We start from the raw sequence: 26716 nt of genomic DNA, 5'->3' as shown, positions 1-26716 counted from the left end.
GCGTGCCAAATGAAACAGTGGCAGAGCCGGGATTTGGACCTCAGCGATCCAAGCCTCAAGCCCAGTCCCGGGGCCCGCACCCTGCCAGGAACCAAGGGCCAAGGCCCCGCTGTCCCTGGCTCTGTGCTGTCTCCCTCCAGGCCCTGGGTGCCGGGGGTGCTGCACTTCAGAGGCTCAGTTCCCAGGGACAAGAGGCCCCCACGGGTGAGGGTGACAAGAGGGCTTCCTCACGGTCCCACTTCAGGCCGAGGTGCCCAGATCCCCCTCCTAGGCCCAGCCCTCCAGGAGGGGGGATGGCAAGTTCTCCTAATGAGCCCGCGCCTCCGCCATTGCTGGGTGCTCACTGCTGCCTAAGCATGGGAGACGGGCGGCTGGCATTCAAGGCGGAAGACGGGGCAGACGCAGGCGAGGGCTCGTCCAGCCTTCCCAGAGGCAGGCTCAGGTCCCCGCTCTCGCCCCTCTCAAAATCTCTCCAAACGATATCACGCACCTCTGGTCTATTTCTCTGCAGCTGCCCACCCCCACACCCCAGCCTGCCTCAAGGATCAGATTTCAGGCTTTTTTGTTCTTATTCCAACTGGCCACCATCCTCATCCCTCCTCGCCGCCATGCTACACTCCCAGCTCTGCAATCGCACGTGCACCCAGGGCGCCCTTGCTGCCTCTTGCTTCCCCGACTCTTCCAGAGCACAAGTCTCATCTCCTGGACAGAACTGTTTCTGTCTTTGAGTAAATGTCAGTTCCTCAGCCAGTGGCTGATAAGTCCAATTGAAGTCCTAACCGTGATGTTCACAACACCCTACGGTATCCTCAATGGTTTTCAGCGAGAAGGGGCATTCCATTATGGAAACAAAATTCATTTTGCCTCGCTTCGATTAAAAACAGAGAGGAGTCACACAGCCTTGGGAGTAGGGTGGGGAATACAGTGAGGAGATGTGGGGGCCTTGGAAGTCACCACACCAGGGCTGGGTGTCACAACTCCATAGTCCCTTCCTTAATAATTCTAGGTCCACCTCCCTTATCTGTAACTTCAAGCCCCAAAGCTCTGCAAACCTATTTTAGTTCTGTAAATTCGGTGCCAAAATTTATTTGGGAACAAAACTTGACCTGGGCTTCGTTAAATATTCATATTTCTCTGCAAAAATAATAAAATGTGCCCCAGATTCCACCGGAGGGTTGTGTCATATTTGCTATATGCACCATATTACTTTTCTAAAGTCCCCAAAGTTCTGAATTTGGAAACGCGTCTGACCCCAGGGCTTCCAGATCCAAGTCCGGGAGCCCACGCCTGCCGTGCCTGGGTGCGGAGTGTTGGCCGGGCAGGGGTCTGAGCGGTATCGGTTCAGCATCTCCTGTCTTTCAAGGCCCTACGCGGTGGGGCCCATCCCTTTCCCCAGGTGCAGCTGAGGCTCAGGGGGCTTAAGTGACACTGCTCCTGGCACAATGCCCACTTAGAGTTGGTGTCCGGACTTGAACCCCAGTCTGTCTGCCTCCAGCGCCCCTGCCATGCTGAACTGCTGCCCTGATGCCAGATGGCATTTACCTCTTACCTTCAGGGCAAGCAAGCGGGTCACTGAAATTGGATCACTCACGTAACTGGTAAAGTGAAATCCCCCAAGCTGAGAAAGGCTAGTCTGAACATAAGAATGAGCTCCTTGCGGCAGCTGGACTTGGCATTTCTGGTTTAAGATGAATGCCCAGTCCTTCCATGGTAACCGCTACCGTCCACGGAGGTGCGACGAGCTAGTCAACGCCGTCCAGGGGGTAACGAGTGTTTCCCGAGGCTCAGCTTGGCCATCAGTAAAACACAGCAAGTTCTCCCTGCTGGGAGCAAGAAGCATGTACTTCCTCACCACGGGGGCCTCAAACACTCGCCTCTTCCTTTCTTCCACCTTCTCCTGGCCAAGTGACCAGAGCTGGGTTCTTAGGCCTTAAACTGAATGCAGAAAGGCCATGGGAAGGAACAGCGGAGCTGCTGACGTGCCCGTTTGGAGGCTTCGTCAGTGCATTTTGGCTAAAAGAATGCCGTGCACGGAGCAGGGTGCTGGGAAGCGGGGCGGAGCCAGCGTGAAAGCGCCGAGGCGGCCCGTTCCCCTCGCCCAGCGGGCCTGCGGTGGGCTAGGCGGGGCAGGGCCTGGGACAAGAAGAGCCCACGAAGCTAGTGAGCCCCGCCACTGCCGTCCATCTCACTGGCAGGCGTGGGGTCTGGAGACAGCACTGCTCATATTCTGTCCTGACACAGCCCCAGGTTTGAGAACCACCTTAGCCCCCAGGAAACAGATCTGGAGACTTAGGACGAGGAGTCAGGCTTTCGTTGGCAGGTTTTGCGCCAGGCTCTGTTTGGAGTGCTTTTGACGCGCTGAATCGACGCTTTTAATCCTCAAACAACCTACCATCACACCCACTTTGTAGAAGAGGCAACAGTTAGGAGGTCAAGGCAGGAACAGAGGGCTCTGGAGGCCCCCGTGCGTGGGGTTACAAGTGTGGGCTCTCTAGCCGGACTCCCTGCTCTGGCCCCGACTTGCTGTGTGACTGTGGGCAACTCTGGGGACTTCTCTGTGTCTCAGTCTTCTCAACTTTAAAGAGAATGATAACAGCCCCTACCTCTGAGGACTAAGACAAGAAAAGGCAGGTGAAGTCCCAGGTAGCACACTCAGCCCCTGGGCACTGGCCAGTGCTGGCCGGGAAGGCAGCTCCTGGCGGCAAGAGCATCCCATCGGGGAGCCCAGCCTCTTGCCTCTGTCGGTGGAGATCACCTGAGCCCCTCCTGACCTGGGGAGCTTGGCTGCATGCGCTTTCTCCCGGACACTTTCTCCAGCCCCACCTAGGGAATCAGTCGGGTGTGATTCTCACGACCCTAATCATTAAGGCTTCTCTCTGTGAGCCAGCTGGTCTGGCTCCGAAGCAACAGTCAGGCTACACATGTTCCCCACTGAACACAAAAGAAACCAAAAAGGCTCACAATGTTAGACGGTGACACGGCTCCGGGCTGAGGCTCTTTCCTGCTAGGATAAGGGCTCCAGTGCTGAAGCTGGCACTCCCCCAAGCCAGCTGCAGAAGTCCACGAAAACAGCTGGCAACAGGCCTATAACAAAACCAAACCAAAGTGCTCCTGAACTGTGGACAAGGGCCGGCCGCTCACCCTGGCCACCCCCACGGGCGCTCCCCTCGAAGGACCGACCCCTGGCGTGGAGTACTCTGCCTGGTGATACTTCACGAGACCTGGATGAAAAAGACACGGTGTCTCTCCTCCGGGGACTGCCACGGCCATGGTCATCCAGGGCCCTCAGCAAAGAGGTCAGCCCCCACTGGGAGCTTCCCTTGGGCCACATTCCCAGACAAGCACTTTACGGCCACCTACTCCTTGGCTTCTCTACAGAAGAAGGATGCAGAGTGGGAGGCGGAAGTGCAGAGGACAGCTGGGGCAAAGCTTCCCGGGGGCGGGGGGTGATAGTGACTGAGCCTTAGGACCTGTAAGAGTGGGACAGGAGAGCAAAGGTGGGCAGGGAAGGCCGGACACAGGCAACAGTGGGAGCCAAGGCCAAGGGCGCAGAGTGGGCCAGGAGTTGCAAGCACTTTGGGGCCCGAGGGACACCGAGTCTAAGGAGGTAGATGGAGTCACAGCTTACGGGCCTCCAGAATCTTCCGAGCAAGTGTGAACATGGTCAGGTCCGTGTCACAGCAAGGTAATTCTCAGAGAAACGGATGGTTTATTGGAACAACCAGTTTAAGAATCAACTGTACGAGTTCGGACGAAGAATCAAGAGGGCCTGAACTCGGGCAGGCCTGAGAGCAATGGAAAAGAGGAAGCACGAAAGACGGTATTCGGGGCAGGGAGACATCTGACGTGGTCCCCAGGGATCTCTGGTACCCTCCCCAGCCTGTAATCCCCTGCCGGTACTCACATCTTCATGCTCGCGTCTAATGAACAGAATACTGCACACGTGATGCAATGTCACTTCCCAGGCTAGGTTATACAGACTGTGACTTCTGACCTGCTGGCACTCCCCCTGCCTCTCTTCCTGGCACATTCTCTCTTGCTTGCTCTGACGAAGCTGGCTGTCATGTTGTGAGAGGCTCTATGAAGAGGTCCACGTGGCAAGGAACCAAGGGAGGCCTCTGGCCAGCAGCTCATGAGGGACTGAGACCTCAGTCCAACAACCCACAAGGAACTGCTTCCTGCCAACAACCACAGCAGTGAGTCTGGAAGCCAGTCCTTCCCAGTTGAGCCTTAAGATGACTGCAACCTTGTGAGAGACCTGGGGCCAGAGGGCCCTGCTAAGCTGTGCCAGGACTCCCAGCCCCCAGAAACTGTGAAGTTACATATGTGTCTTGTTTTAAGCAGTAGTTACGGGCTAACTTGTTACGCGGCCATAGGTAACTAATACAGGCAGGGGTCAGAACAAGTGAAAAGTGGGAACTATGATAGACACTGCCCAGGGAGAAGTAGCTGAACTGAGTGACTGACAAGACTGTAGGAGATGAGAGAGACATCATGGGGATTTTGAGAAGAGCACGGGCTCTGGAGCAAGCCCGCCTGCCTTCAAGTTGCTGCTGGGCCTCTTGCTAACTGTGTGACTCTGGGCGAGTCATTTCAACACTCTGAGCCTCAGTTACTTCGTCTGTAAAACGGGGATGGTAAGAGTAACTACCTGACACGTCTCTGACAGTTTCATTTAGGACCTGCCTCAGCACCTGGTGCAGGGGTGGATGGCACGCTGCCGCTGCCCAGCAGACGTTTGCTGTGACACTTCTAGAAGGCTCGGTGTGCAGCCTCATGCCAGCTGGGAGAAAATTTAAATGCTTCAGTGCCATTTCTTTGCATCCTATGAAGGCTTCACTGGTCCTGGGTGAGGGGACGTGCCTCACAGCCCAGTTCTGTGTGATTCTGACTCGTCTGCCCTGGTTCCTTCCCCTGGCGGCACCTTGTGGGTGAACTTTTCTCCCAGGGAAGCTAAGCAACCTGCACAGGAACTGAAACCCTAACCTTGACCTCATGAATACTGCGCTTCGACTGCGCAGAGTAAGTTGGCTTCAATAGACTTTTCCAGAGTGAAGTCCACTCTCAAAGAGGGCTACAGCCTGGATCTGCCTCCAAAGGCGGCTCTCAATACATGAGACGTGGTTCTTATTTCCAAAACCAAGGGACGCAATCAGAGATGAGACCGGCTTACCTGTCTGGGCAGAGAAGGCATGGAATCCGAGGCCACCGACCGCTGAACACGCTGCGGCTGCTGCGTCACGTGCTGCAGAAGGAACGAAGCGGCGTCCGGCTGCTGCTGCAGCTGCAGGCTGGCTGTGGCCGTGGACGAGGCCGTGGCAGAAGAGGCCGGCGTCAGCGTCGGCTGCTGCAGGTAGTGGAGCAGGGCAGGCTGCCGAGACGCGGCGGGCACCGAGGGCATCTTCGGGGGGCCCGGCTCAGAGACGAAATGTGACAAGGGCTTGGTGTGGCCGAAAGGAAAAGGCTCCGGGGCTCCCGGGCTGGGGGCGGCCAGCCCCTGCTGCATGATCAGGCTCAGGGTTCTGGGCGAGCTGGTGGCCATAGGCTTGAGGAGGGTACTGGCTGGCGGAGGCGGAGGTGGCGGCAGCTGCAGCTGCGGCTGCTGCGGGCCGAGCGGATTGCTGGTGGGAGTGAGACTCCGGATCAGGGGGCACTGTGGGGTGAAGGACTGCTGCGGCAGCCCGGGGCTGGACAGCTTCTCTGGGCGGTAGGGAGTGGAGGGCCCCGGGTTGCTGGTGGGCAGAGTGGATATCAGGTGCCCTTGAGGCTGTTTGATGGTGGAGGACACCAGGTTGGCAAGGATGGAGGGCTGCGGGCTGAACTGCGGCTGCTGCTGGAGCGCGGGGCTGGGGAGCTTCTCGGGGGCATAGGTCATGGCCGGCCCCAGGGCAGCGCCGCTGCTGGGCGCCACGCTGGACAATAAGGCATTGGGAGAGCCCTGTAGAGCGCTCGCCGGCAGGCTGCTCGATGACATGCAGGACACCATGAGGCCCTGAGGGCTGAACGGCTGCAGCGGCTGTGGTGAGGGCAGCGGGCGGTAAGGCGGGGAGAGGCCGGGAAGAGGCAGGCCGGACCAACTGGGAGCGGGGCCCTGCTGCTTCGTACTACAGCCCTGCTTGCTGGCTGCCAGCACCTTCAGCTGGTGGGCGTGATGCCACTGAGGCACCGGGAGCGGTGGCAAGGCAGCCGCAGGGAGCGGCGCCTGGACCTGGCTCTTGGCCTGTGCTGTTGAAGAACTGGGGGAGACCATCTGCTTACTGGTGGAGGGAATGACGTAGCTGATCCCCGCAGAGGAGGGCGGGATTTGAAGCGACACCCCCGGGACCTGGCTGCAACTTGAAGCGAAGTCCTTGCTGGAACCAAGGCTCTCCAAGTGTGGCATCTGAACCGCAGGCTTGGGAGTCACGCCTAGGGTTGCCGGGGGGTGATCTAAGACCAGCGGTTCTTCCGGCTTGCTCCCCAGGATTTTTTCAAGGTCGAGCTCACTCGGAGAAGGTTCTTGAATTTTTGTTAGCTCCTCCAGCAGATCTTGAAGCTCCTGGTCCACAGCAGGCACAGTGTTGGTCTTGTCATAGTAAGAAAGAGGGGGGCCTTTCAGTCCCATTTCCGCAGTTGGTGGTACCACAAACGGTGAGCCCATTACGCTGCCGTTCATGGGGTTATTTTCGAGAAGTAATGAATGACCAGCCGCTCCCATCGCTGCAGAGCCAGGGTTCATGGGTAACGCAGGAACCTGCAGCTCTGCACAGGCTGTGCTGGGATGATGGGCGCCGGGGCCCATCGAAAGCGTGACGTCTTCAAGGCATGGTCTCTTAATTTTATTAGGGTAACCTCCTTCGGCCATGCCTGAAAGCTGGAAAGTTTCTCCTTCCTGCCTCCTCTTAATGGTTCCCTGTGGCTGGAAGAGAAAAGAGGGATGGGAAGGAAGGGAGGGAGGGAGGGAGGGAGGGAGGGGGGAGAGAGGGAGGGAGGGAGAGGGAAGGGGGGAGGCAGAGGAATGTTTATAAAGGCTTGGCACTTTAAAGCTATTGAACAGGAAACTTGCAAGATAAAACAGATCTCTCAGTTTCAAGACTTAGAAAGAGTTGTCAAAACTATACAATACAGCCTATTTTTAGAACCATGATGCTTGTTGTTTTGTTGCTGTCTTTCATTTAGACTGTTGCGTTACAGTTCAAATAAAGCATTATGCTGTCTCTACACCAAACACTACAGAAAGTCACGCGAAGGATATTCTCTGCCCACTTAAAGGAGCTTTCAGCGGAACTATGCAGACATTGGAGGGCAAAGGAGAATCGCTAAGAAACTTGCAATTCCCACCTGTCTACTGCTAACCTGATTTTTAAAAAGGAAAAGCGTGACGTAGACGTTGAACTTTTAGGTTGCTTCCCTGTCTCGGTTAAATGCATCAGGCTTTAGTGAGTGAGAAAATGGGATAAAGCAGAGGCTTTGGAGGAGCAAAGTAAATCTGGCGTGTTCTTTTGGGCAGCTGTCTGAGAGACACTGTTTGGAGCGTAACACAACTGCGTAACAGTCACTATAGCACGGTTCCATTGATCTGTACACACACACACACACGTGCATGCACATACACACACATTTCTACGAGTGCACAAAAACACCTTGGAAGAAAGTATATGCAACTCTTTGGAGTAGTCGTCTTTTGGGGGTGACTGGAAACTCACTTTCTGTTCTCTGTATTTTTATATAGAAGCTTGTTTTTAATGGAATGACTTACACTCCTCCACCAAAAAAGCATAAAGCTATCTAATTAAGAAATGCCTCTGTGCAGATGTATCCTCAGGTCGGGGAGATAGGAAACAACAGGAAAGGGCCCCGATCTGTGATCTGCACTGGGGGAACTGCCCGCCATTTATAAAAGCCTAGCCTTTGGGAGCAAATCAAAGAAGTTACTGATGCAGTATTTCCTACACTTTCAAGGCTTCATACAGTCATCCGTGGCTGTCTTGTAAATGACCATGACCTGCAGTGAAGGGGAAGGGAGTGGAGCGCAGGATTATGTGTGGGAGGAGATGGGCTTGGAAATCGCCTAAAGGCCAGCGCTCTACCCGATCCATTTCCCCTGAAGCACTTTTGCACGAAGAAACCTCTTTCCAGCTTTGAAGTCTTACTGGGACATCCGGTGCGGATCCCCTGACGTCCCCTTACGCTTGCCTCACTGGAGGGTCAAGGCGTGCGCGAGGGCCACCTACTAGCACGACAGTGGTCATGACTCTTACAGCAGAGTGAACGTCAAGAGATCCCCTAGGGCTGCACATCTGGAGCCTTGGCAGCCATCAGATGCACTTAGAAACCCCCAGATTCCCAGGCTCTCCTACCACAGCTGAACTGCTTCAGTCTCCTCCGGGCCGGGGCCCAGGAACCCAAGGTTTGTTACGGCTCCCTGGCTGGCTCTCAGTGGACTGCCAGCTTGAGAGCACGGGTGCAGGCAGGGTGGCCTAGGGCCCTGGTCCCGAGGCAGACGCAACCACTACGTATTGGTCTCCGCACAGAATCTCTTGAGTTCTGTTTCTTCATTTGTAAAATGAGTGTCATTTTAGTGCTCATCTCATGATGCTGCTTGGACTATTACACGAAACGGGACGGATTCCGTGGTACCTAGAGGACCCTCATTAACTAGTATCTGGCATTACAGAGGGCAGATCTGGAAGTGCTCTGGGAGTCCAACCCTGGCCTTTAAAGACAGGGAGGGACCCTGAGACCCTGGGATGGGCAAGGCTTGCCCCGAGCAGCTCAGCTAGAGGGCCCCAGGGCCTGCCACCGTCACTCGGCTGTTCCCCGACCCGCAGCCTCCATCCTCCCCCACTGACCGCCCCATCCCCGCAGAAAGGGCTCCCCCTCTCTTAGCGAGGGGACGTGCCTACTTCTCTGCCTTTCCTTGTGAGATGTCCACCACCCGGCCAAGGGCACTTTGAGGGGCAGGTCCGCCACCAGATTCATCTGAGGTCTGACTACCACCGGGCAGGCAGGAAGGGGTTGGGGGGTGAGGTCGAGTAGGCACAGGAAGAGGTCTCTCCAGTCATCTGCTCCACTCTCCCGCCCAGGAGCGCTCACTAGGTATTTGGCCCACGGCAGGTGCTCAGTAAACAGAAGCTGAATGAATCCATGGACCAATGAACACAGATGACTCAGCGCCCAGCGAGCTCTGCCTCGTGTTTTCCTGGCCGTTCATTCAATCAATCATGGGCCACAGAGAAGTCACTGCATTTCAGGCTGAAATTTGGTCTCTTCTACGTTCTCCCAAAGACTTAAATCCATTATATTGAGAACAGAAATGTCTAAAATGGATCAGTAAGGAACGACTCAGTGTGGGCTTTACATAGGATCCCCTGCTGGGGTCTGAGCTGGCGATGGCCGTGCCCAAGGCGCTGTTCGTGATGTCTTGGACTCGAGGAGAGTTTAATGCCAGTGAAGTCTGCATAGGACCAGGCGGGGGAAGGATGGGCTTGGGGGATGGGAGGGAGGGCAGGAGCTGTGAGTTGGACCGGCCTGGACTCCCTGGCAGATACTAGGGCTTTCATTTAATTGTTGGTCTGCCATTATCCCGTTGGGACTAAGGTGGTAGGAGGTGGGGAAGGTGGGACATGACCCCCAGATGCTAAAGTTAATACTGGGAACCACTGGCGAAGGAAAAGGGTCTCCAGCCCTCTGAAGTGAGAGTGTGTGCCCCCGACTTTTCAGGCCCTCAACCCCACAGCGGACCCCAGGATGCCCCTGCGAGGTGCTGGGGGCTGCCGTGCTGCTGGTGGACACCATCTGCTGGAGCAGGTGCTACCCTTGCTGTGCCAAGCCTGCAGCCCGACGCCGCTGGTGCTGGCTTCCCTGAATGCTGTGGGAGGCTCCCTAGTCAGCGGGCAGGCTGGCCTTGCTGTCCCTGGGGGTGCAATGGGGGGCGCTGGTTGACGCCGCAGTCTCAGCGGTGGGGCAGGCAGGAGCCTCTTCCCAGCTTTGCTTTCTCCGTGGACTAAACGAGACTCCACTTTGCTAGAGGCTGCAGCTCTGCATTTCGGATTTCACTGGGGAGGGCTTTCAACAGATTGCCTAAAGCACCTTGGCCGGATGGCCGGATCCCCAGGCAAGCCTCAACAAGCCGAGGGGAGGCGGCTGTGTTGACATCTACTACGAGTTCATTTCGCCCCTAGACCCAGGCTGCGGCCACCACCGAGGTCAACCTGTCTGGGCTGTTGGGCTTGACTGAACCCCGTGGCCACCCTTCTAGATCAAGTGCAGCAGAGAGCTTGCTACCCCGGAATGACTTCCCCTCTCAGCATCACGTTGGTGGTGGCAGGTCCCCACCAAACTTCCAGACCCTTCTAAACAGCTTTACCTATGTGCCGTTTTCCAGTCTCTGTGGACTCTGTACAGCAAGCTATGGGTCCCAGCTCCCGGCCAGCCCCTACTTCCTTCAGGCCTTGTACTACACGTGACCCTGCCCACTCACTGGGAGAACATTTGTTTTTTGTTTTTTTTTACCATAAGTGAATCAGTAGCCACTAGCAGGATTGCTAGACAACACGTCAACCTTCACTTTTTACAGAAAACAGAATGGGTGGTGATTTGCTTGTGGTCCCATGGCTAGTTAGGGGCCAACACCAACACTAGACCCCAGGAGGCCCAGCCCTCACAGGTCCGGGCAGTGGTAGGGCGGGGAAGGGGAGTGAGGGACGGTGTCCTGGTGTCTTTTAGAAAGGAATGACTTTATCTCCATGCACCAGTGCCGGCGGAGTCCCATTTCATAATCGGGCAGACAAAGCCACCAATGTGATCCCCACGACCTTATAAACATTCATTAAAATGCATTTCAAAGCATGTGATGCCTTCCCCACCCCCTAAATAATGAGAAAACAAAGGCAACCCTTCTGATAGAGGCCAAGTTCAGCTCTGAAGTCAACATTATTTCTGGTTCTGTCTGAACAATGACATATGGCAATTCTTCCCTTTCTACAGTTTTTTAGTCCAGAATGGCAAAAAGGGCAAAGCTTTCTTGGGAAAGGGTCTAGATTACAAGAGTACAGTCCAGGCTCAGAAAATGGGCCTAAGGAGAAGAACATATATATATATATATATATATATATATATATATATATATAAATAAAACTCTTTCCAAAGAAGTCTGGCAGGTTGCTATAAACACTTGATTTTGAACACTCTAGCTGGAGTTTTATCACAGACATCTACAAAAGGCCAGCAAAATTATGCACAGTCCCTCCTGGGTAAGAATGCAGGAAGCCGAAGGTGTGCAGGACAGATTGGCTCAGGGAGCCTCGTTTTTCCCTCCAGAGAGCCCCGGGCAAGATTGTCCAAAAGCTGGAAATTGCCTGTGGTGTATTTAGTCTCCCCTTCCTCTGTCAGTAGCGCCTCCTGCGGTGCAGCCCCGGCCAATCTGCTTCTGCTTCTGCTTCTCTCAGTGTCTCTCACACGAGCCCACCCATGCTCCATCAACACCTTTCCTCCGTACTGTTACACATGCTCCCTGGGAGTTTCCAAGAAGCTCACGCTGGCCAACTAGCTGGGATTTCAAGCCCTCTGAGACAGGAGTGTTCCCCGGTAGACTTGCTCAGAAGAAAGGAGAACAGATGAGACACGATGCAGCAGGACTGGGTTTGCAGGAAGAGGGACAAGGAGGGAAGGAGGGAGAGAGAGGGAATCTGCCTGCGTGTAGACATGGGATCAGATGAGCACCGACAACTGCCTGTACTTGAGCTGGTGTATCATTTGCACGGTTGTTTTCCAGAACGAAGTCCCCACAAACGGGTCTTTCTGTAGAACAAACAGGACTTTCAGCATTTACAGAATTGCAAGACCTGAGGTTCTGGAGAATCCCAGAGTGGATGGGAACTGCAGGGAATCCTGACTGGCTTCAAGAGGAGTCGGTTTGTCTCAGGAATGAATCTCTGCTAACAGGTGGTTTGGAGCAAGAATCTCACCCTAGAAAGAGGGGATATATTGGCGCCCTGGGCTTGCCCCGAAGTGACAGAGGCTGCACGCGCTGCAGGTAGAGGCGGGCTGGGCTGGAGGGAGGAGCATTGGAGTAGGCACCAAAAGACCTGATGGAAGCCCTAGCTCCTCCATCTGCTGTGTGACTGTGGGCAAGTCACTCCCCCTCTCTGAGCCTCAAGTTTTCTTCTGTAAAATGAGTCCTCGGCCTGCCCTGGGTGCCTCACAGCATCTTTGAGGAGTGCACGTCAGAAGCAGTCACTGTCACTGATGTCACTCTCCAGGCCCTGGGTCCCCAGGCTGCCCCAGTGCCCTCCAGTGTGGGCCTCGCTTGCTCTCTGGCAAATAAGGACACATGCTCTAGAATCGGGACATGGGGTGAGAGTGGAGGGAGACGAGCAGCCTGGCGCTGATGGCATCGACCTGACGGCCAGCGGTGCTGCCTGTAAAATTCCACCTTCTGCTGTTCGCCATCGCCCACCACTCTGGGCTCCACCACACTGTCTGCACCCTCAGGCTTCCCAACATGAGGGCTGTGGCTTCAACAAGCTTCAACCAGAGCGGCCCCAACAAATGCAGAAATGAGCAGACCTGGGGGTTTTTGAGAACTGTGTTCTCCCTTTCTGTAGTGTAGACATACCAGCTGGAAGAACTGGCGACTCTAAGAATGGCCCCAAACAGATAGATGCATGTGGACTTAACGGGCTCGTAATTCAGCGGTTCCACCCCGAGACACCTCCAAGTGTTCCGTCATTGACCAGGCGTTCCTTGAGTGCGAGCCTGGCACTCCTAGAGGCCGTCAGAACTGCCAGGTCCTTAGTGACGGGCTGGTCCCTCCCATTCACGTGAGGGCTCATGAGGCTGAGAGCCAGGAAGAGATGTGCCCGTGGGCCAGTGTCTCTGACTGCCAGGTTGGCCTCTTTCCACTGGAAGAAACCCTGCCCCCGTTTCCTCCAAAGGCCTTCCCATGTAGCATCATTAGTGGGATAAAGATGACCACTTGGGGGGAGAAGGGGAAGATGGAGTTGGTTTCAAGCACCTGCATTTGATGAGGTTGGCCGAGAGACCAAGCAGGTACTGCCTGTGGAGCCAGGCTAGAAGCTGAAGGTCAAAGGCGAGGGCATTGTCCCAGCCCAGATGAGTCTGTCTGTGCAGGACTCGGGGTAACAAGGGTCATCTGTGTTTCACCTGAATTAGGCTGACGCACCAGGAAACATGCAGGGAAGAGGAAGAGCGAAGGCAGAGCCGAGGTTGGAGACCACCAGGGCCACTGGGCAGACCTGGGTTTCTATATATGAAAAGGGCAGAAGGGCCCTCGGAGTTCATTTAAGCCCAACTTTCTCACTTCTCCCAGGGCTCTGCTTCTAAGTATTGATACCTTGTGGTGTGACCTCTCATAGGTCCCGACCCCACTCTGAGCCTCAGTTTCCCCACCCACACAGTGAATGGGTCCCAGCTTTGGTAAGCTGATGCTATGACTTTCTTTCTGCTCCTGCAGAGAGAAGATGAATGCTCTTGTCCCCCACCCAAGAGGGCCTCTCTCCCCGGGGTGCAGATAGGCCAAGGAGAGCCTCGTGGTTCACAAGCGTCCTTGCCATGGGCAGGAGGTGTACATCACCTCCAATTCCAGACCATGTTAAAGAAAGCACAACTTGCCCCAGACCAGCTGGGGTCAAATTATGATCTTCCCCAAATAGCTCTCCACGCCCTCTGCTTCGTGGGGATTGAAGCTAGACGATGCGAGGCACCCGCTTTATGAAAGGGAATGTAAGGTTCAGAGAACAAAATTACGTCCCAGGCTTCGTAAGGTTCGAAGGCCAGTCCTGAAGCTTAAGCAGAAGGGGACTTTGCTTCTGCCTGTGTCCCAACAATGGGCTAAATAAAATGGCGACAGGCTTTAGACCATGGCAGGAAGTTCCCTGCATGAGAAACCCAACAGCTGTGTAGGTGGGGGAAGAATCCAGAGACACCCGGTTAGTCCGGTGTATTCTGGAGGTCACGTGCTTACTGAATAAGCACATTTTAGTGGCTAGGTGCCAACTGCTGGCTCTAAAATACACTAATGGCCTGCAAATGTACGCCCCCTAGTTAGCAGACCTTTGAGTAAGGCTGCTTGAGCTCTGATGCCGCAGAAGCAGAGGCTGGGAGGGGACATGGGCTAAGGAGCTTCAGGTCAGTGCACAGACCCTCCCCATGGTCTAGGTCCTCTCTTTTTTCCAGCTTTACTGAGGTATGATCGACAGCTCAAAATTATATGTATTGAAGTACAACGTGATTTTCTGAAAAGCATGCAACGTGACGATTTAACATATGCATACACTGTGAAATGACTTAGGTCCTCTCTTTTTGAAATTGAGGCAAAATTCGCAGAGCATGAAATTAAGCTTTTGCAAGTGTACAATTCAGTGGCCTCTGGTACATTCACAGTGCTGTGCAGCCAAGATGGGGAGTGTTGAGGCCACCCCACAAATTTGTGACCAGAATCACGTGAGCTTAGAGGTGGAAAGTGCGCGTAGTGCCTGGCATGGTGTTCGTACCAAGTAAATAGTCTCTCTCTTTCCACCCTCGAAAATGCAAACACATTCTTGGTGGTCCTAAAATAGCCTGTAACATAGTTACTCAGCGGCATTTGCCATTCAAGGCAGATCTGCCTTTACTCATTGGCTGCATTCCTGAACAGCTGTGTGCAAGGCTAACTTTCGTCAACCGAATCATAATAAAATGCAACGAGAATCTGCCATGGAAAGGAAATCCTTTTATGAAGTTAAGATCTCTCATCCAAACCTATCTGTCTTAAAGGTGTAGTACTCGGAGGTATTGGCCTTTCTTGTAATGAATCCTAGTTTAATTTTGGCCACAAACACATGGTGATGCTCCACAGTCCCAAATCCCACAGCAACAAGAGTAGATTACACAGTGTGTGGAAGGTGTCTGCGATTACATCAGGGAGCATGTCATAGAACCTGAAAAATTGCCCCTGTGTGTGTGTCTGTGTGTGTGTGATGGTGGTGGTGGTGACGGTGCTGATGGTGGAGATGGTGTTGGTGGTGGAGGTGGTGGTGGTGGAGATGGTGTTGGTGTAGGAGATGGTGGTGGTGACGGTAGTGGTCGAGATGGTGTTGGTGGTGGAGGTGGAGATGGTGTTGGTGTAGGAGATGGTGTTGGTGGTAGAGGTGTTGGTGGTGGAGATGGTGCTGGTGTAGAAGATGGTGTTGGTGGTGGAGGTGGTGATGCTGGTGGGGGAGGTGGTTGGTGGTGATGGTGTTGGTGGTGGTGGAGGTGGTGGCGATGATGGTGGTGGTGGAGGTGGTGGTGGTGGAGATGGTGCTGGTGTAGGAGATGGTGGTGGTGGAGGTAGTGGTGGAGATGGTGCTGGTGTAGGAGATGGTATTGGTGGTGGAGGTGGTGATGGTGGAGATGGTGTTGGTGTAGGAGATGGTGTTGGTGGTGGAGGTGGTGATGCTGGTGGGGGTGGTGGTTGGTGGTGATGGTGTTGGTGGTGGAGGTAGTGGTGATGCTGTTGGTGGTGGAGGTGGTGATGCTGGTGGTGGAGGTGGTTGGTGGTGATGGTGTTGGTGGTAGAGGTAGTGGTGGTGGAGATGGTGCTGGTGTAGGAGATGGTGTTGGTGGTGGAGGTGGTGATGCTGGTGGGGGAGGTGGTTGGTGGTGATGGTGTTGGTGGTGGAGGTGGTGGTGATGCTGTTGGTGGTGGAGGTGGTGATGCTGGTGGTGGAGGTGGTTGGTGGTGATGGTGCTGGTGGTGGATGTGGAGGGGTAGTGATGCTGGTATTGGTAGTGGCTGGAGTGCTGACAGTCAAGGGGCTACTCCTACAGAGTGATTCCTTCTTGCTCCACCTCACTGTAAGAAGCTGCCCTGAGTGGGTCGGAGAAAGAGGACTCGCCCTGAATGTGTTATTAACAGAGACCTCAAAACTGTCTCCTTGCCATCATTTGTAATTACTTTTTTCTCACTCGGAAAATTGAAGCTGAATTACCGGTGAAAACACAGGAGAGTTTTGTTTGTTAAAATGCTGCCAATAAAGTAATTTTATGTCAGATTTAACTACAGGAAAGGGCAAGGCATTTCTAAGTTCCTTGCCTGTCATGTGGCTTAAAAACATAGGATGGACAGCACTTTGCTACCGTGCACTTAGCTCTTTGAAGCCATATATTCAGAAGGCAGATGTTGGATGTTGGTGTTTGGGGGCTGACTTCCTGGAGGTACTTTATATAGGCCAAGTTCATTGTTCTAAAGACCAAAGGCTTGACTTAAAGGAGAAAAAGAGGCAAGAAAATGTTGAGATTTTCTGACAGCGTCACACAGACAGCCCTAACACTAGACAACTTTATCGCCTCAAGTTTATTTTAGAAAAAGAGGCAGCTAGCGAGTGGCACTGAGCACCTGTCCACTACAGAGATGGAGGCTTCTAACTGTGCAAAGCAGGGCTGTCTAGGGGGCCCAGAACAGAGATCCCCTCAGAATGAGCACATGCCGGGCGAGGAGCGGGGAACCAGAATGAGACGGAGCTGGAGTTCTAGTGGAACGGACAGTATGAAGACAGCAAGAACAAGAACAGAGTGAAGGAGCAGTGATGTGACAGAGTGGCCAGGAGAAGGACTGGGGGCAGAGCGCTCCAGGCAGGAGGGCAGAAGGGAGAGGCCCTGGGGGAAAGCTCTCGGCACGCTCCAAGAACGGGCAGCTGGCCACTGTGCTTGGTGCGCAGCGAGCTGGGGGACAGCCATGGCTCACGGATGGACCCGCAGCCCTGGGAAGCGGGTGGACTGTTAGATGTCTGCGGTGGGAAACCACTGGGTGGGGGTTATACCGAGGAGTGGTCGGCTCCATCTGTTTGTAAAAGGTCTGGCTGGGTGCTGATGGGAGAGAGAAAGGGATAGGTCCAGAGGGGGGTCAGGCCAGCTGTGGCACAGGAGAGGAAGCAGAATGCCTGGAGAGGTGCCAGGATCTGTGATTGTCCCTCAGGTGGCACAGAGCCGAGCACCCACTTATGGGAGGAAACTACGGCCTCAGAAAATATGACCCCAAACCCAGTGACCTAGATCAGGGGGTCGTCAACTTTCTGTAAAGACCCAAAGAGTAACTCTCTTAGGCTTTGCAGACCAAGTGGTCCCTGTTGCAACTCCAGATGATATGTTAATGACTAGGTGTGGCTTGTGCTAATAAAACTTCATTTGCAAGAACAGGCTGCGCGGGGTGGGGGTGGGGGGACTTTACCAAGCCCTGACCTACAGCACAGGCTGAGCACCTTCTCCAAGGCACAGAGGTTATTTCCAAATCGCCCCCCTCACACTGCAGGGGGCCACGTAGGCCTACTGTTCACAAGACAGTGGCAGGCAACATTTTCGGACCTGAAAAGCTTCAAGATTTCTACCATCGTACAAGTTAGGTGACCATTTCTGAATGCACGAGGCATGTAGCAGTCTCAAACGCCACGTTTAACCTGCGCTAACGATGGTTATTATTACTGCCCATCTGTTGGGTGCGCCGCGGGTTCCATGAAACAGGACACCGCCTCCTCCAGAATGCCTGGCCGTCTGCTTGCTCTTCCAGCCTTTGTATCCTCTCAACAATTCGCACCTTGTCCAGCAGATGAAAGCACACCCTCCTCCCTCAGGCCTTCAAGGGTCTCTAGGATAACTCGGCCTTGAGCCCCACGCCTTCCAACCCAGGCCTCCACAACGCAGCTCTCAGAAGACTGGGGCTGTTTCCTCCTCATCTCTGCACCCCCGTAGCACCTAGTGTCGTGACAGGGCTCAGCTGGCATCTGCAGATGTGAATTAAGCCCTGGAGCAGAAGGTTTCCTACAAATGATCCTGTTCTCTTCCACTCCCAGCACAAGGCCCAGAGGCAATCGCTTTTCAGAAACTGTGATGAATTCACTAACTGGCCCCGTGAAGGACACGCCTTCTCCTTCGTGTGTCTGGGCCTCCTGTGGTCAACAAAGGAGGTGACCCGGACGATTTCTAAGGGACCTTCTGGCCAAGAGGAAGGGCAACCACTGTCCACCGAGCATTTACTCAGGGTCACGAGAGTGCCTGTGTGCCAGCTGACAGGCTTGGAGGGGGGCGACCGGCCTGGAGAAACAGCTCTGGACGGAGTCAGAAGAGGGACCGCACCCTGCAGCACCAGAGGGAGGCACACAAAGGGGGTTTGTGAGGAAGGGAGGGGGGGTGAGGGGGCAGGGAGGGAGGGGTGGCGGCAGCCTCGCCTGGGCCTTGGGTCTGGGCCCTCAGGGGTCGAGTCCGGCCTGGGCTCCGGCCTGTCTTTTTAACTTTGGTACTTTGGGGCTGGCGATCTGGTGAGTCAGGGGAGGTGGTAGAGGAGGAGAAAGGAAAGGCCAAGGAGCAGCAGGCAGGGTTTTGACAAATTCTTCTATGTCGACTGCAGAAATCAGCACCTGTAGCCTAATCTTCACAAGTGCGTGCTTCCCGTGCCCTGCCCAACCTGAGGTCTAAAACTGGGTACCCCAGGGGCAGCTTATGACCCAAATATCTGTCTGCAGTCAGAGCCACGTTGAGCTCTCCAGCTGGGGATTTTCAACAAAAGCCAGGGGCCTCAGCCTGCACAGGCCAAGCCGGAGTCTGAGGACCCCTGGGTCTGCGCCCCAGGGCTGCCCCCTCTGGTTTGCGCACACCCTAGATGGAGGTCGTGCCCGAGTGTCAGCTCAGCCAGACTCTCCTGACACCCTGCCCTGGGGTCCAAGCGTGTCCACCCTCCCCCTCCCCCGGGCAGCTCAAGCTCCAGACACCTGTCACCTCGGGCCTGATGTCAAGGAAGCTGTGGGCAGGGGCCAGGCAGGAACGCAGACACAGCTAAGGAGGGCTCCTAGAAGTTCAGAAACAGGCAGTGTCGAGCGCCCAGATGCCAGTGGGCGCCAGCTGCCAAACAGACCTCCCCTCCCGGCAGCTCCCCCTGCGAACAGACTGCGATTTTCAGGTCACCGCTTTGCTGGACGGGGCTACCCAGGTGGGACCCGGACGCAGAGCCCAGTGGTGTCCGGCCAGCCGAGCAGCGTGCAGCCTTCGCAGAAGAGCCGAAGGCAAGGCCTCTGCCTGGTGGCCCAGCCCGGCGGGGTGTCTGGAACAGGGCCGGGCCCTCACTGCAGGAGGAGGGGGCGGGAGGAAAAGGAGCGAACAGCTGCGCGCTCCGTGGGGAGGATCCCCAAATAGAAAGTCACATACGCACTGCAGGCTTTGACCCAGAATGCTCAGAGCTACACCATAAATCCAGCGCTCCTCGGGCAGCGGGGCTGCTGATGAGCCTGAGATATCCTCAGGGGCCCTGTGTCTCTACCTGAGCTCCAAGGACACTCGTCTCTCATCGCCTTTCTGAGCCAATGCCAATCTCTGATCATTAAAAAAAAAGTGCTCACAGCGGTAATACCCTGTGTGGTTTACACTGCGTTCAAATCCACACCTTGTTCATCGTCATCTGACGTGGGCAGAGGGCACAGCCTCATGCCGCATCCCAGTCACTGTCTGGGACAGCTGCCTCCCCAGTGAGCTGATTCCTAGACCCGCCGGCTCCTGGAAGCCGGGGCCATATACCCTGCTCCCCTCTCCTGGGGCCAGTGCACCCTGCCCACAGCCGACATGAAGCAGGGGACACTGGGCTGCCTCTCCAGGCTTCCAAGAGAGCTGTTTACACAACCCAGCCCAGGTCCTGGCTGGCTGTCCCTACTCCCTGTGGGGTTTTAATTAGCCTGGCTCTCGGCTCACAGGCTGGGCAGTGGACGATGCTGGTCAGGGCACCTGGGTTTGAGATCGGAATTTCCAACCTACTGCCCGCGCAACATTGGGAAAGTCCCTCGGTCTCCTCCCGGGTGAAGTGGAAATATTAGTCTCTGTGTCACAGGAGTAGACAAGCTATTGTCTACAAAGGAACGTGCACAAGAGAGCCACTTGGCCATCCTCTCCTCCCGGCTTCCGAGGAGGACAGGCAGAACTACAGAGTAGGACACATCTGTTCCCAGTGCAGGAAGCCTGGGAAGAGTCTACCTACCCCTTGACTGGGAGCTGCTGTAGCCCATGGTCTAGCACAGGGCTGGGCACACAGGAGGAACCCTGGAAATGTGGCAGGAGGCCTGAGATATGCAGGCCCTCTGACCTCAGGAGCAAAGGGACTTACCCAAGGGCTCACAAAGTGCTAGTTAGAGCTCTGGAATGAAATTTGAGGTCTCCTGAGTCCCCTGTGCTTTTTGCAAAGAAAAGTGTGTGCTTCCGAGGATGAGGGGCACAAACCCCCAACCTGATCACACGCCACGGCAGCCGGTGAACGGCCCTCCTCCTACCGGGCATATCTAAGTCACCAGTCTAAAGCAGAGGGACAGACAGGACTCCTTTCTGCCCCTTCCTCAGCTCCATTTGCATTCGAGGTGACAAGCAGGAGAAGAAGGGGTGAGTCGTTGGTTTAGGTCATACTGCAGGTGGAAAGCAGGCTGCACTTGGGGCCACCCGAATGGGGACCCTTGATAGAGCTCCCCACCTTCGCCATGAGCATCTTACTACAAGTCACTGGATTTCTTGGATCTAAGCGTCCTCATCCATAAAGAGGGGCAACGGCTGGGAAGGTCGGAAGGAAGACTGGACGTGCCAACTCATGGGAACTAGAGAGTCAGCCATTCGTTATCATCCCATGACGACACACAGAAGGTGCGCCGTGAGCGCAGCATCCCGTTCCTTCTCCGACTGTACGTCTAATGTCCTTAACGCCTCCATTTTCTCTGGAGCTGCCTTCTGAACGGAATAGGCGGCTGCTCAGAGCTGGGGAATCTTCGCAACTTTGGGTGCAGACTGAGACGGAGACGACTGGGTTCCAATTCCACGTGGGCTCTGAAGCGCTCCCATCTGGAGTGCTAGTATTTTAGAGATTCGTGCACTAGTAATCAATCCACTCACCGTTCTGGGGGAGGAGCGGAGATCTTAACTTCAAAAGGAGGGAGCAAACATTCTGCCTCCTGTTAAAACTCCATACACTCACTGCAGAGACTGGACGCCTTATTAAGCTTGGGTGGATGCCCGAGTGTTCAAAAGGTAAAACTCCAGACCACGAGTCATTAAGCCATCAGGCTGCTGAGTGAATGAACAAATGCTGACAGGGTGCTGCACTTTCTTATGACAACTGCTCCCACCTGATATGTGCTTGCAGCTTTGTGGTTTTCAACATGCTTCAGAGCCAAGAGGCAGCAGAGCACAGTGGTGAAGAAAGCAGGCTCTGAGCTCTGCTGCGCCTTGTCTCTGTGACTTTGTCAAGTTGCATAACCTCTCTGAGCCTCAGTTTCCTGCAGCTAACCTCTTCATCTCAGGGTTATCCTAAGGATTACAGGAAATAAGGCAGCCCAAATGCTCAGCAAGTGCGTAGCGCCTAGTCAGCACTCAACTAAAGGTGGCTATTCTTACTCCTGGTTCATTTGATCTTTGTCCTCAGAGTGGGCAAAGGATGGACAAAGTCCCACGGCTAGTTAGGAGCAGAAGCAAGACTGGAATCAGGTGTCCTGGGCCCTGGTCTTAGGCCAAGAAAAATCGTCACATCAGACGCACGTTTTCCTGCAAGGGGACTCTCAAAAATTCACATGGAGAAACGTCTATTTAGGTCTTCTGTCCATTTTCGGATTGGACTGTTCGTTTTTTTGATATTGAGCTGCATGAGCTGCTTGTAAATTTTGGAGATTAATCCTTTGTCAGTTGCTCCATTTACAAATATTTTCTCCCATTCTGAGGGTTGCCTTTCTGTCTTATTTATGGTTTCCTTTGCTATGCAATAGGTCCCATTTGTTCATTTTTGCTTTTATTTCCATTTCTCTAGGAGGTGGGTCAAAAAGGATCTTGCTGTGATTTATGTCATAGAGTGTTCTGCCTATGTTTCCCTCTAAGAGTCTTATAGTGTCTGGCCTTATATTTAGGTCTTTAATCCATTTTGAGTTTATGTTTTATGTATGGTGTTAGGGAGTGTTCTAATTTCATTCTTTTACATGTAGCTGTCCAGTGTTCCCAGCACCACTTATTGAAGAGGCTGTCTTTTCTCCATTGTGTATTCTTGCCTCCTTTATCAAAGATAAGGTGACCATATGTGTATGGGTTTATTTCTGGGCTTTCTATCCTGTTGCACTGATCTATGTTTCTGTTTTTGTGCTAGTACCATACTGTCTTGATTACTGTAGCTTTGTAGTATAGTCTGAACTCAGGGAGCCTGATTCCTCCAGCTCTGTTTTTCTTTCTCAAGATTGCTTTGGCTATTTGGGGTCTCTTGTGTTTCCATACAAATTGTAAAATTTCTTGTTCTAGTTCTGTGAAAAATGCCATTGGTAACACCTCACACCGGTCAGAATGGCCATCATCAAAAAATCTACAAACAATAAATGCTGGAGAGGGTGTGGAGAAAAGGGAACACTCTTGCACTGTTGGTGGGAATGTAAATTGATACAGCCACTATGCAGAACAGTATGGAGGTTCCTTAAAAAACTAAAAATAGAACTACCATATGACCCAGCAATACCACTACTGGGCATATACCCTGAGAAAACCATAATTCAAAAAGAGACATGTACCACAATGTTCATTGCAGCACTATTTACAACAGTCAGGACATGGAAGCAACCTACGTGTCCACTGACAGAAGAATGGATAAAGAAGATGTGGCACATATATACAGTGGAATATTACTCAGCCATAAAAGAAACGAAATTGAGTTATTTGTAGTGAGGTGGATGGGCCTAGAGTCTGTCCTACAGAGTGAAGTAAGTCAGAAAGAGAAAAACAAATTCTGTATGCTAACACATATGTATGGAATCTAAAAAAAAAAAAAAAAGGTTCTAATGAACCTAGGGGCAGGACGGGAATAAAGACGCAGATGTAGAGAATGTACGTGAGGACACGGGTAGGGGGAAGGGTCAGCTGGGACGAAGTGAGAGAGAGGCATGGACATATATACACTACCAAACGTAAGGTAGATAGCTAGTGGGAAGCAGCCGCATAGCACAGGGAGATCAGCTCGGTGCTTTGTGACCACCTAGAGGGGTGGGATAGGGAGGGTGGGAGGGAGACCCAAGAGGGACGGATATGGGGATATGTATATATGTATAGCTGATTCACTTTGTTATACAGCAGAAACTAACACAACATTGTAAAGCAATTATACTCCAATAAAGATGTTAAAAAAAAAACTTCACATGTAAATCCCAGGGCTGTTTCAAAGAACTCTCCTTTGGGACTGATATAATTTTATTAACAAAACTTGACTTGAAATTTGTTTTTTGTTGTTGTTATTGTTAGTCTGTTTCTTGGGAAAGGACAAAAAAAAACAGGTAAGCTGAATGTCTGTGTCAGACTTCTATGCTGAGGATGCTGCCAGGACAAGGGAGGGTGGAGCTAGGGAAGTGCTTCCAGAGGCACAGAGTTTCCTGGGGCTGGGGTGTGGGTTGTCATCCCTGGATGTTATAAAAGCACCCGAGGGAGAGCAAGCATTGGAAACAGCCGAGATCCAGTCCAGGCCACACCTGGGAGGTGCCAGTCCAGCTCCCACAAAGGACTGCTTTCTGCTGCTGCCGTCCTGGGCCCTGTATTAACTTATACGGACAGCAGGTGTCATGGTGAACTGACTGGCCATTCTGCTTTGAATCTGTCCGTCTGTCCACAAACACGGGGCTGCTGAGCCACTCAGCGTGTGGAGCAGAGCTCCGTGTGGGCACCAGGTACCTTCCTTGAAGCTGCAGGGATTGACCAGCTGCGAGAAGTCAGCTGTGCTCAAACCAGGAACTGTTCAAACCAGAACTGGCTGCATCAGCAGTGCCTGGCTCCCAGCATACCCATCAGGCAGAGCCAAAGGAGCGGGTGCCCTAGGTGTCAGCTCCTCAGAGGCCATGTGCGTCTTCCAAGAAGATGAATGTGATTTTGACCTTTCGGAGCCCAAGCCTTGGTTTTTGGATCCCCTCCACCGGGACAAATCCATGGTCTTCTAGGACAGCTTGGCTTTTCAGAAACAGCTCACTCTGAGCCACTGGCGGAGAATAAGCTGTGCCACGGAGGAGGGAGAAGGGCTGATTTTGATCAAGACCGAGGTGTGACGCTAAAGCAATGAATGTGAATTTTTGGCAAGACTTACAAAGGACTCTGAAGGCCACCTACAAAGAGAAGCCTAGCCCGGAAATGGCGTGAGCAAGGGCCGCTTCTCCAGAGTGAGGGCACGGGTGGCAGCTCTAAGAACCTGTTCTAGGAAAAACCCATCCTGCGCTGAGATCTACACTTATCAAAACCAAAACGATTACTTACTAGTCACACTTTTTAAAAGGGTGTCGGTGGGGCACATGGGGGGAAGGGGAAGAGGATCCTGCATCTACAACCCACCCAGGCTTTTCCCCTAGGGTTGGAAACAAGCGTGAAACAAAGGAGAAACTGCAAGTCCTGTTGAAACTGACCATGAACTCTGGACGCATTACCGAGAGGCTTTCCTTCACTGACTTAGTTCTTGACCATAAAAGAGAAGCAAGAACTCAAAAGGGTAATTAGGATGGAGGGTAGAGATTGCCATGGAAAGATGCCTGACGGAAGGGCTGGCAGGACAGGCCAAAGAAATTGCTCCCTCTCTGCCATCCCATCTTTCTGCCATCTCTGTGAGAGCTGGAACTCCAGTAAACAAAGTTTTGTAAATGCCTCAACTGGATACCACATTTTCAGTACATTGTTGGTGGTAGACAACCAGGGCAAAAGACAGCAACAGGATTTCAACAATGTCCCCGCACACTTGTGCACAGATCAGAATCCTCAACTAAATAGAAAACTGACTTACTGAAAGTGGATTGCCCTTGGAATTGGAGAAGCCAGGCCCTCTAGTTATGTGAAATGACATTACCTCAGAGCCCCCAGCTCCCAGTTCTCTGAACGGGAAGGAAGCAGACCCACGGGTCTAGAAGAGCCATTTCCTCTCTGCTCTATTAATTGCAGAGATTAAGTGAGCCACTCCTTTGTGGACCTAATACACTGAGATAACAGCCATTGTGTTTGCGGCACCTCCTATTAACTGAGCTAACCCTGGTAGACTGGCGAGGTTGCAGGCTTTTATTGTCAGATTCAACCAACCAATGGCTCTCTGGAATCCCTAACCCTGAGTTTCGGACCCATGGATGACATCTGAGTTCCAAGGGAAGAAAGCAGAAATTTGTCAAATGAGTTTTTGAAAGGACATCAGGGCCAGAGAATCGAATGGGAATAGCTTTCTGTGCCCTACTCACCGGCTTCCTGTTCTCAGTGGTACTAGGAAGCTAATATAATATATCTAGTGCCTGTCATCCCCACATTCCTGGTTTCTATTAAGGTAAAAAGTAGGTCTTTTTCCCTTTTCACCCTTCATCTCTTTCCAGTTGAACGGGTGCAGTGCAGAGAGAGCTGGACTGGGAATCCACATGGAACCTTGGACTCTATTTCCTGCTCTTCCAAAAACTCACAAGGGGCAAGGTCAGCTCATCTCCTAGATCCCTTCTAGGTCAGATTTCAGTGCCTTACATTTTGGGTTGGTTGCTTGCCACCAAGTTCGCACAGAGAATTTCAATAACACATATTACGTTCAAGTATAAGATTAGAAGCATTCAAAACCCCCCTCCCCCCGATAGCCCATTGTCTGACCGATTCCTGGAGCTTTCTGGGCTCCTGACGATTTCCCACCATGGCGAAATGGGGAAGCATGCTCTTGATTACAAGCCGACTTTTCCAGTCATCCATTGTTTGACCTGCAATTTTATTCTTGACTCTCCAAGGCGCTTCCCAAACGACCTAGACACAGGGCTTAGGGAGACAAAAAGTACACTGTCTTTCAGACATGAAGATGAGACCATTGACCCCGTGAATCACAGACTTGCATTCTGAGGACAGGTTTAGGTGGAGTCAGCCACGTTCATTTTCCTGTCTCTCTTCCCACCCCACCACCCTCATGGAGCACCTCCCACCTCCAGGGATGAAGGGCACCTCTGGGAGGCACTTGGCTGGGATGAGACCGCAGTCTCTGGCCATGGGGCAGAGTGAAGTTCACTGGAGAGCTGAGGGATGGGTGGAGAAGCAGCCCAACGTACCTTAAATAACAGCGGGCTTAAAGGCAGGGAATGGGGCTCCTGGGTCTGCCTTTGCTTGTGTGGTACGCAGTGAGATCTGGGGAAAGGCTTTTCTGTTTTCTGACACAGGTTTTTTTTTTTTTTTTTTTAATATGAAAACCATGGCGGTTGGATCACGTGATGGCTTATTGCCCCTTCAGCTCTACTGAAGCCTTTGGCCCATAGAAGGAGCAACTCCCCACTCTGCCCGTTAGCACCCAGCCAAGTGAGCTGACAGGTCATAACCTGACAGTCAATGGAAAGAAGCAATGGACGTCGGAAGGGGCTCATGAAAACCTGGTGCACTGGTTTACAAAAAACTAACCGAGCTGGCTGCCATCACGGCTGCCCCAATTTATGCCCTCCATGACAGATGAGCGGACACGTGCAAACCCAGGTACAGCGGACTTTTTTCGTTTTGTTTTGTTTCATTTCTTTTTGTTCTCACAATGTAGACGTGGAATAGGAGCTCTGCTAAGACATTCATATGCGAGGGAAGCTCTCCTTCCCATAGATCTACTTGGCAGTACAAAACCAGGTCTAAAATTTCCATGTCCAGATGCCTGGCTCTGGAAAAATGGAGAAGTACTTTCCCCATTCTCCCACTGAGTACAACTGAAACCTCTGGACATTACATATAAAACAAACATAAGAAGACCCTG

General features: G+C 53.1%; 1 protein-coding gene across 2 annotated transcripts in view; it reads right to left on the bottom strand.

The window, feature by feature from the left end:
• Nucleotides 1–539: 539 nt before the first annotated feature.
• LOC113615480 (mastermind-like domain-containing protein 1) overlaps nucleotides 540–26716 on the bottom strand; it is an 81801-nt gene continuing 55624 nt past the window's right edge. Inside the window, exons 2-4 of one of the 2 annotated variants that reach the window (XM_027097937.1) lie at nucleotides 25594–25752; nucleotides 5174–6898; nucleotides 540–3084 (exon numbers count right to left, since the gene is read on the bottom strand). In XM_027097937.1, the coding sequence (XP_026953738.1) occupies nucleotides 2911–3084; nucleotides 5174–6898; nucleotides 25594–25689 (1995 nt within the window). In that variant the 5' untranslated portion in view covers nucleotides 25690–25752 and the 3' untranslated portion in view covers nucleotides 540–2910. The remainder of the gene's footprint in view (nucleotides 3085–5173; nucleotides 6899–25593; nucleotides 25753–26716) is intronic. The other variant, XM_027097938.1, reaches the window with a different exon arrangement.

The sequence above is a fragment of the Aethalodelphis obliquidens genome, unplaced genomic scaffold (assembly GCF_003676395.1).
Source record: "Aethalodelphis obliquidens isolate GAN/ISIS:26980383/991018 unplaced genomic scaffold, ASM367639v1 scaffold118, whole genome shotgun sequence".
Lineage (NCBI taxonomy): Eukaryota > Metazoa > Chordata > Mammalia > Artiodactyla > Delphinidae > Aethalodelphis > Aethalodelphis obliquidens.
Note: the sequence above shows the minus strand (reverse complement) of the source record. Positions and strands in the feature narration are given on the sequence as shown.